Source organism: Zingiber officinale, chromosome 7B, assembly GCF_018446385.1.
Source record: "Zingiber officinale cultivar Zhangliang chromosome 7B, Zo_v1.1, whole genome shotgun sequence".
NCBI lineage: Eukaryota > Viridiplantae > Streptophyta > Magnoliopsida > Zingiberales > Zingiberaceae > Zingiber > Zingiber officinale.
This window is the reverse complement of record NC_055999.1, coordinates 2,780,596-2,790,762: the sequence shown is the minus strand read 5'-3', so window position 1 is coordinate 2,790,762 and position 10,167 is coordinate 2,780,596. Positions and strand designations below refer to the sequence as shown.

Below are 10,167 nucleotides of genomic sequence, written 5' to 3'. Positions count from 1 at the left end.
GAGATTTTATTCATTAATTTTATTATCTCGTCAACTTTACTTTATGACGAATAAAATTAATAGTTGATCTGTCTTTGATCAAATATTTGGTAAAAAACTATTGAATTTTAAAAAAATATTGATTCCTCAAACAATATTATTTAAATTCACCAACACCTCAAACACCGTGAATTTTGCATGCCACGTTAGTGTGGACGTATACAAATTCAACATTTGTAAAAGGAGGGTTTTACCCATTAACTATCTTGTCAACATATCTTTATGACAAATAAAATTATCTCAAACACCGTTAATTTTGTATGCCACGTTAGTGTGGACGTATACAAAATCAATCATTTGTAAGAGGGGTTTTAACCCTTTAATTTTATTATCTTGTCAACCTAGTTTTATGACAAATTAATAGTTGGTTTCATTTGGTCACACAAATAATAACAGTGACTCCGATGGGGAGGATACTATTAGATGTGTCTAAGTGTATACCATTACTTGACACTAAGTCCATTAATAAGATTATGCCCCTTCCGTTGGGGAAGATCACACGCTCTTAATTAACTTCCTATAGTCATCCAAAAATGGAAGTCTGTTCTAGTGATCCACAAACAAGCTTATCCGTTATGGAGGAAGGCACTCAGAGCCAACGCGCAAGCTTGTTTGCATCACTTACAAACCAGTAATATGGAGACCATGAGATTTATTTAAAAATCTCTCTCCCACTTAGTTATTTATAAACGAGGAATTTTAACTATGCTAGCCTACTAGTCATGTATACTAACATGCACACACAGCACAATATAAAAGCAATAAATAGAAAATCTAATTTTCAACTATTATGGCTTTTATCTCTAGTTGTCCTCCGTGTGTTGTCATCCCAAGCTGCTGCCATATTTGGCCACCGCCACCGGGTCTAGCTGTCGCATCCATCTTGCTCCTAGTTCCGCTGCGCCTCTGGTCCTTAGAAGGTTCCACGCTTTGCAAGATTCGATCCGCGACATAAATAGAATTTTACATTTTGATCCTATATTCCATAAAAAGGAATGTACATGTATCTAGATCAAAAATAAAATCCTAATAAAATTAAATACAGCTCCTGCTGTATTTTAATACAATCATGCACACACATATAAATGCCCTTGACATGTCCAAGGGTCCAATCACACACATAATAATTAAAAGTCATAATAGTTGGATCCTGCATCCACAAAGTTAGCACATCCTACTATTAACCTGCCTAAATTATGTATGACATGTGCATAATTAACCTAATACCAAATACACAGAGGCAAAACCCTAGCTCTGATACCAATTGTTGGTTGCTACTCGGAAAACCTAGAGGTTCCACTGTACAAAAATTTTGTACAAAGGTCTGAACCTTTTCCTAGCTACCATGTGTTCTTTTAAATTAAATTTTGGATCGCCTGCGGAACTTAACACGTTTGATCCAAAACTTAATCTATTTGTTCTTTTAGGTTTTGACTTGGATCTCCTGCGGAGCTTAACACGTTCGACCCAAGTCTCCTTAAGTTATTAATTCCATTAAATATTAATTTCCATAATTGGTTCCCAGTACTGACGTGGCGAGGCACATGACCTTCTTGGATATGGGAGCAACCACCACCGACTAGACAAAACCTTTTATAGAAATCTAATATTTAATTTCCTAAAATAACTTTAGGTTAACCGAAGAGAACAATCAAATCACAAGGAAAAGAAAAAACAAAAGAACACAACATCGAAAAACATATTCGAAATTCTAGAACGTAAGCCTCTTGTATTTGGTATTATTTCCATAAATAACTAGTATGATGCGGAAAGAAAAATTACTAGTTATACCTTATAGAAAAACCTCTTGATCTTCTACCGTATTCCTCTTCTAACCTCGGACGTTGTGTGGGCAACGATCTTCCGAGATGAGAAACCACCAACCACCTTCTTCTTCTCCTAGCTAGGTTCGGCCAATAAAGAAGCTTTACCAAGGAAGAAAATCAAAACACCAACCAAGCTCCAAGAGATGCTAGCTTCCTCTCCTTCTTCTTCTTCTTCTTCTCCAAGTAGTATCCGGCCACCACAAGAGCTCCAAGGAAAGAGAGGGGTTCGGCCACCACAAGAGGAAGAGAGGGAAAGGATGGCCGGCCACACCAAGGAACAAAAGAGGGAGAGAAAATAATAGAGGTTGTGTCTTATGAAGGCACCCTCACCCCTTCTTTTATATTCCTTGGCCTAGGCAAATTAGGAAATTTAATTACAATAAAATTTCCTTAATTTCCTTGACATGATTTAATTGAGAAAAATAAAATAAAATTTCCCCAATTAAATTCAAGTGGCCGGACACATCATGAAGAACAAATTGGACAAGTTTCAATCAATAATTAAAACTTCCTAATTTGTTTCCGGAAATTTTAAAATAAAATTTCTCTTCAAAAATCTCTTCATGGTTGATAAAATAAAATTTCTATAATTTTAATTTTATCAACATGTGAATAATTTTAAAGAGAAAATAAAATATCTCACCAATCTACAAATAAGGAAAGAGATCTAATCTCTTTCTTTAATCTTTTGTAGATCTTTTACAAGAGAGATATTTTAATTTTAATTCTCTTTAATAAATTATTTCTTTCACATAATAAAAATTAAAATTAAAATTCCTTTATAATTTAATTTGGCCGGCCCCCACTAGCTTGGGTTTAAGCTAGGGCCGGCCACCCAATCTTATACCTAGGCCGGCCCTAGCTTGGTTCCCAAGCTAGCTTGGTCGGCCCCCTATTGGTGGGTATAGAAGGTGGGTATAGGTGGGTATAATACTCTATAAATAAGAGGCTACGATAGGGACCGAGAGGAGAAATTGGTTTTGGTCTCCCGATAAAATTAAGCATCCCATGTTCGCCCCGAACACACAACTTAATTTTATCAATAATAATTCATTCCACTAGAGAACTATTATTGAACTACCGCACCAATCCCAAATTACATTTTTGGGCTCCTTCTTATTATGAGTGTGTTAGTCTCTCTGTGTTTAAGATATCGAATGTCCACTAATTAAGTGAGTTACTGACAACTCATTTAATTAATATCTTAGTCCAAGAGTAGTACCACTCAACTTTATTATCATGTCGGACTAAGTCCACCTGTAGGTTTTAACATGACAATCCTTATGAGCTCCTCTTGAGGACATTATCAACCTAGTATCTCTAGGACACAGTTTCCTTCTATAATCAACAACACACACTATAAGTGATATCATTTCCCAACTTATTGGGTTTATTGATTCATCGAACTAAATCTCACCCATTGATAAATTAAAGAAATAAATATCAAATATATGTACTTGTTATTATATTAGGATTAAGAGCACACCCTTCCATAATAACTGAGGTCTTTGTTTCTTTATAAAGTCAGTATAAAAGAAACGACCTCTCATGGTCCTACTCAATACACTCTAAGTGTACTAGTGCAATTATATAGTTAAGATAAACTAATACTCAATTACACTACGACCTTCCAATGGTTTGTTCCTTTCCATTATGGTCGTGAGCTACTGTTTATAATTTATAAGGTACTGATAACATGATCCTCTGTGTGTGACACCACACACCATGTTATCTACAATATAAATTAATTGAACAACTTCATTTATCATAAATGTAGACATTTGACCAATGTGATTCTTATTTCTAGATAAATGTTTATACCAAAAGCTAGGCTTTTAGTATACACTCTAACAGAGGCATGTGATGTGGTGATGATGAGGGGTCCCACCCCACGACCGCGGTGGAGGTCAAAGTCAAGACGATCACCGCACGGATAGGATTAGCCGGTCGGGCGAAGCATTCTCTGACCGGGGAAGAAGGCCTCGATCCGTCGCCGCCTTCGATACGGGGTAAAACGACCGACGCTCAATAGATTATTGGACACCAAACGGAGCAGGCGATGAGGTACAGAAGTCGGGCCGAGTAGCTACCTTGCTCGGCTAGATAGCAGAGCTTGATATGGACAGAGTTCAACTTCGGCCGAGTAGCTACCCCGCTCGGCTTGACAGCAGGTCTCGGCAGTGGCATTGGCATAGGGAAACTTCGGTCGAGCAGACACACATAGGAGTAGCAAGGTTTTGGCCGACCGGACAGGGCACCAAAGCGACGAGATCCCGGCCGAGCGGCCAACCCGCTCGGCCTAGCAGTACACTTCCTCTGATATCCAGCGACATCCTTTTGGGATTTGGTGCCGCCGACACCAGGCATGGACAGCCAGAAGATCGTACGGTGGAAGCTTTCACTGTCACTTCAGAGATATGCTCAGCCCGTTAAGGTACTGTGTCAGGAACACTTTACCGACAAGTTTTTTCAGGGAAACTTTGAGAAGCGTGCTCACCTTGGAAGCGTGCTCACCTTGGGAAGCGTGCAAACCTTGGAAAGCGTGCACGTGCGCTACCGGAGCTCTATATAAAGGGGAGAGTCCAAGCATCGACGGAGGTATGCAATCTTCACTGTTTGCGCTACAGTCTTCTTGTTGCTCCGCCTTATATTTCATCGCCAGTGACTAACTTGAGCATCGGAGAGCCAACGTCGGAGACCTTTTTCTTGGTCCGACACTAACGTAGTTTGTGTTCCAGGTCCGAACGGAGTCTACAAGCGATCAATGAAAGTATCACATCTCGACTTTCCATCTCATCGATTTTCGGACAAGAACGCAATACAAAGAATAACACAAACTGATTTTTTTTAAAAAAAAAATTCTTTTCAAACTAGCAATCAAATACACCAGCCAATCTGCACTCCGAGTTTGACTCTTCCTCAGACTATATAAATCCGCTCGCCATTCAATTTGCTACTACCGGCGACTTTGAACGTCAACTTTTCTTCTCATGAGACTTGTCGAACTGCCCACACCACGACTACTTTTCAACTCCCCCTCGCCTCCCTTTATATGTCGACTCAAAACCCAACCCAAAACTGGCGGCTCTCATCCGTCCTAGCTACTTCCTTCTTCCCGGTTGCTTGGCGAATCTCTCAGCTCCAGTTCTATTATATAGATTGAACGCACATGGACTATTTCTTCCTCCTCGGCTCCCATGATCGCCGATGGTTTCTCCAACTCGCCGGCAGTGTGCTTGGATGCGCTTATATCTGCACTTGGTGTCCTGCAGCTAAGTATGTGATCTGCCGGGATGCCTACGAGATGATATTCCTGCTCGCATCAAGTTAAATCTAATGGTCTGAATCAATCTGCATGCCGCTTATTTGCAGCCAATTGATCTCCATGGAGGGATGGCAACGGGAGGAAGACAATAGTATTAATCCAAGCTCTTCATCTGGAATCGTATCCTCGAGGCTCTTCGCTGCCTACCGGCGATCGCTCTGCAGCATTCAGAGAGGGTATGTAAGATTCTTATACTTGCCCCAAAACCAATAATTTATGTCTAGTCAGGATATATATGATCATGTGTTGCTCTTTGTGCTTGCAGTTGTATTCCTGGCCTTGCCTTCTCCTCTGGACTTAATTATCTTGAGATTAAGGATGCAGATATAATGAATTTAGCTGCATTGAATGAACAACGCCAATTCTATCAGGTATATAGAAATTACAAACGCGTTTTTCATACATGAAAACTAGCTAATTAATTGAGAAATGTAATTAATTTTGAACTCCTTTCGATTATTTCAGAAAGCGGGGATAAAGGTTTGTAAGTTAAAAACCTTTCTTTTTTATCCACTTCTGATTCTCTCAAGTAATTAAACTGTTCTTGCTCGATCACAGACAGTAGTGTTTTTGGGATCAGGAAAAGGAGAAGTGGAAATAGGAATTTCAACTCCACCAAATAATGTACGTAATGAGAAAAACAGAGAAACATGCATTATTACTTCGATCTAATTGGTTTGATTTTGGTAGATGAACATGGAAATGAGCATTCAACAAGTGTTTAGCAAAATCTTCATTCAGAAGTCCCTGCTAAAAGAAGAAGAATGTTTAATTCAACTCACACCGAACCATGAAAAGTCTCATCATTCTTCATCCTCCTCCTCGCTTAGATCTCGATCTCTGTCGATCGGAAGCCACGAGAGTCTACTGTTCCAAGCTCCAGCTTCCAGATATTGCGAGGATGAGGCAATGACAAGGGCGATGCTTGCTGTTATTTCTTCGGCTCCATCTTCTTCCTCACAGCCGCAACAAGGCTATCCACCAACGGCATTCATGGTTTACCACCGCAATAATCTAGATAAATCAGAGTCGTCGAACAATTTGGGAGGAGGGCAGAGAATGATCAAGGGAGGGATTGAGATTTTGAGAAGAGTGAGCGCGACGAGGATGGAGGCCCAAGCGCAGGAACAGCACCGACCGACGAGCTACCAATTACACCACATGATCTCCGAACGCAAGCGCAGGGAGAAGCTCAATGAGAACTTTCACGCTCTCAGATCGCTGCTTCCGACAGGATCCAAGGTGTTTATATAATTATATTTTATTCAATTTATAATTATTGTATTAGATTTAATTAAAGATTTTGGTCGTCGCAGAAGGACAAGGCATCTGTGCTCGCGGACACGAAGAACTACTTGAATTCCCTGCGAGCCCAAATCGAGGAGCTGGAGGAGAGGAACCAAATGCTGGAACTGATGCAATTTGTCGAGGGGGAAATCGGCGAGTCAAATGAGAAAGTAGAGGTTCGAGTAATCCGAGCTTCTGAATCCGCATCACGAGCCTCGGAATTTATCAACCTCGAGCTGGTCGTAATTGTAAGGGAGGAATGCGAGATGATGAACTTGGTCGTTCGCCTACTTGAATGGTTAAAACAGAGAGAAGCTACACATTTGGTGGCAATGGAGGCAAGAACAGCGCCGCAAAGTACCGGTGCGATTCTCGGAAGAGTCGGCGTTGGACTCCAATTGAAGGTAAGATTCCAGTGAATGAATCGAATCAGCAAAGTCTTTGCTAATATTTCTAATTTAATATAATGAACATGCATGAATTAATTTAATATGTGAAAAATTGTCTATGCTTGGAGGCTGGAGCTGGAAGTTTCCTTTAGTAAAATCTATAAATAATGGAGGCTGAATGAATCGAATTTCTCAAAGGCAAAAGACTAGTGCGACGACTTAAAATTTTCAAAGGAATTAATAAATGCATCAGCAAAGTCTTTGCTAATATTTCTAATTTAATATAATTAACATGCATGAATTAATATATGAAAAATTCTCTATGCTTGGAGCTGGAAGTTTCCTTTAGTAAAAGTTATAAGGGTATTACTAAATGGTCATAATCTGGCCAGTTAGAATATATACATGTATGTATATGCATGGTGGGCGGTGGGACCTGTCTTTTTGCACAATGCATACATATGTATGAGTATTTTAATAATTTTATATGATCACATTAATTATATGCATGTCTATACATATATTTTAATTGGGAAATAGAAATTTCTAACTGACCAGATTTAGTCAGTAAGATTTACTCAAGCTTATAAATAATGGAGGCTGATTCGTAAAGTGCTTTGGTGCAACAGGCGAGTGATTGGGACGAGGAGAGGTTCACGGAAGCTATGAAACGAGCAGTCAATGATGTGATGTGCTGTTGACGGCGACAGACAGGGCCACTGCTCCCCTTTGACGTTCTATCATTTCTGGCCCGCCATTTTTGACGATGAATTAACAATTTTTTCACAAAATTTTGTATTTCTTTTTTATAATTTGTTATCGATTTATTTTATTGATGAAAAGTGCTTAAACCTCAAGGTTAAACTGTAGGGTTTAAGATTTATAATTTAGGATTTAAAATAGAGAGTCTAAGAAGTGAAAAATATATATATTAGAATGTTTATAGTCATTATTTTATCTAAAATATATAATTTAGATTTAAAAAATTATTTTATTAAATTGAGATATTTACATTTCACTATACCATATATCCGGTTCATAATATGGTGTGTTAGTGGACATATTTTAATTGAGCTAGTGGAGAGAAATAATAAGGTAATGGTTGTAATGTGGTGTTAGTGGGTTAATGAGCTGGTAAGTTGAGTTAGTGGTGGAGGATAATGGTTGTAATTTTGTGTTAGTGGTTAATGTTGTTGTGTTCATGGAGTTATTGGGTTTTTTTTAATATGTGTGATATATTAGCCTATAATAGGATATGTAATGAACTAATGATCAATGAAGATGTGTGAAAAACTTATTTTTAATTTTCCTTGGGCTCTCGACTCGTCTATTTTTCTTATCAGATTCTCTCTTGATCCACTACACGATTTTGATGTATTTCATCGAGTAAATTCATCTAAAAAAAATTACTATCTAAATTACCTCAATTCCGTCCATAAATTATAATTTTTTCATTTTTTTACTTGATCAATATATTTAAAAATATATATAATTTATGCACAGAATTGAAGCAATTTAGATGATAATTTTTTTTTTGGATGAATTCACTCGACGAAAGTTATCAAAATTGTGTAGTGCATCAAGAGGGGACTAGAGATAAGGGGACTAGGATTTGAATTGCATATATCAACTTTCTTATTTCTTTCTTTTATAATGTTTAGAAAATATAATTAATTTTCTAAATTTAAAGAAATATTATTCATAAATATAAAATTTAAGGAATAGATTGGGTAGTTATACAAAGATTATATATATATATATATATATATATATATATATATATATATATATATATATATATATATATATATATATATATATATATATATATCCCGCGTGTATATTTAGTGTATTTTTTTTTTTAAAAAAAATAGGGTTTAAGAAAAAAAAAAAAAAAAGAATATAGTAAGTTATTTCAAAAATAGGCCTGAAATTCCAAGGAAAAAGATAATTAGAATGGAAATCACTCCTAGAAAATATGACTTCGAGATACTTGAATTGATGTAATCATCTATTTGGTGGTAAAAGACGAATACGTTCACCCCCAGCGCCTCCGTCCACCCGTCCCAGGGCCAACACGGAAAAGGTAAATTACGGACGACTACTAACTTTTGGAATAATGACTAGCACATAAGTAACCACCTACTTGAGTTGATGTAAGGTGGTTAGAAATGAAGTTGACGAAGAGTTTAAAAAATTATTGAACTTATTTTAATCCATTAGTTTAAAAACTATTCTATAGTTTAAAGATTTTATTGTTTTCAAAAAATGTATATTATTATTTTTAACTGGCACCATGTATTTATTTAAAAATGCTGATTAATTCTAGCTCACAAAGTTTATCAACGGTCATTAAAATAAATTAAAAAATATTTATAACGAACGATCTATTAGTCCAATATATTTAGATTAATTGTCTATTAAAAAAATTTAAAAACAAAATCTTACATATTGATGGATTGTACCAGTAATATTTTTTTTTAAAAAAATCTTCATTATCTAATTAGTGAAGATGTCGTCATCAATTGACATTGATTTATATTTGGTGGTCTTTAATGGATCAGTTGGTAACTTTTTTTTTTTTTTTCATTTGCAAAAAGAAGAGTAGTTAGTGGAGATGAAATGAAGACGTTCCCTTAAAAACCACTATTTTTTTTTCATTTTATTCTGGATTCCTTGCCAGATTCTGGCATCATATTTGATTTTATTCTTTGAAAAAATTAAATTATTTAACATATTTAGTCCAAACCGAAAATTAACCCGAAACATTTTAAGTTGTTTCGAATCTCAAACCGGATTTTAAGATGTAAAATAGTCTGCTCCTTGATGACGTTTGTTCCGAATTATAATTTCTTTTACATAAAAGTGCAAAATTAAAATTGTAAACTTTTTATTATTTTAAAAATTGTAGCACATATTTATATTTAACTAAATTTGAAGTGTAATATTATTTTTCTTTTTATCAATTTTAAGATGTAAATATTTATGTTAAATATTAAAATTTTGTTATGGTAGTCAAACAAAATTATATATTTTTTTAAGTAATTCAGTTATCTAACTTTTCGAATCGACTAATTTGAATCGACTAATTTTAAAGATGATTATTTTAGTCCCATAGAAGTTAACCATCGGCCACCTGATAAATCCAGAAGTATAAATAACTTGTCGTTTCGTAATCAGCGTTCCAGGATTATCTTCCCATGAAAAGAAATTAATCCCTAATACATCGTATAGAAGTGTAAATAAGTCCAGTCGCTCATGAACTATTCAGGTCTCGATTTGAGTAAAAATTCATTCAATT

General features: G+C 36.1%; 1 protein-coding gene across 1 annotated transcript; it reads left to right on the top strand.

Annotated features, from left to right (window-relative positions):
* Window positions 1–4,958: 4,958 nt before the first annotated feature.
* On the top strand, window positions 4,959–7,820 carry LOC122003487 (putative transcription factor bHLH041). The gene is made up of 8 exons (XM_042558596.1): window positions 4,959–5,141; window positions 5,238–5,366; window positions 5,456–5,561; window positions 5,656–5,670; window positions 5,749–5,814; window positions 5,881–6,432; window positions 6,507–6,881; window positions 7,496–7,820. Exons 1-8 carry the CDS (start codon window positions 5,035–5,037, stop codon window positions 7,565–7,567), a joined length of 1,422 nt encoding a protein of 473 aa, XP_042414530.1. The 5' UTR covers window positions 4,959–5,034; the 3' UTR covers window positions 7,568–7,820.
* The last annotated feature ends 2,347 nt before the right edge of the window (window positions 7,821–10,167 follow it).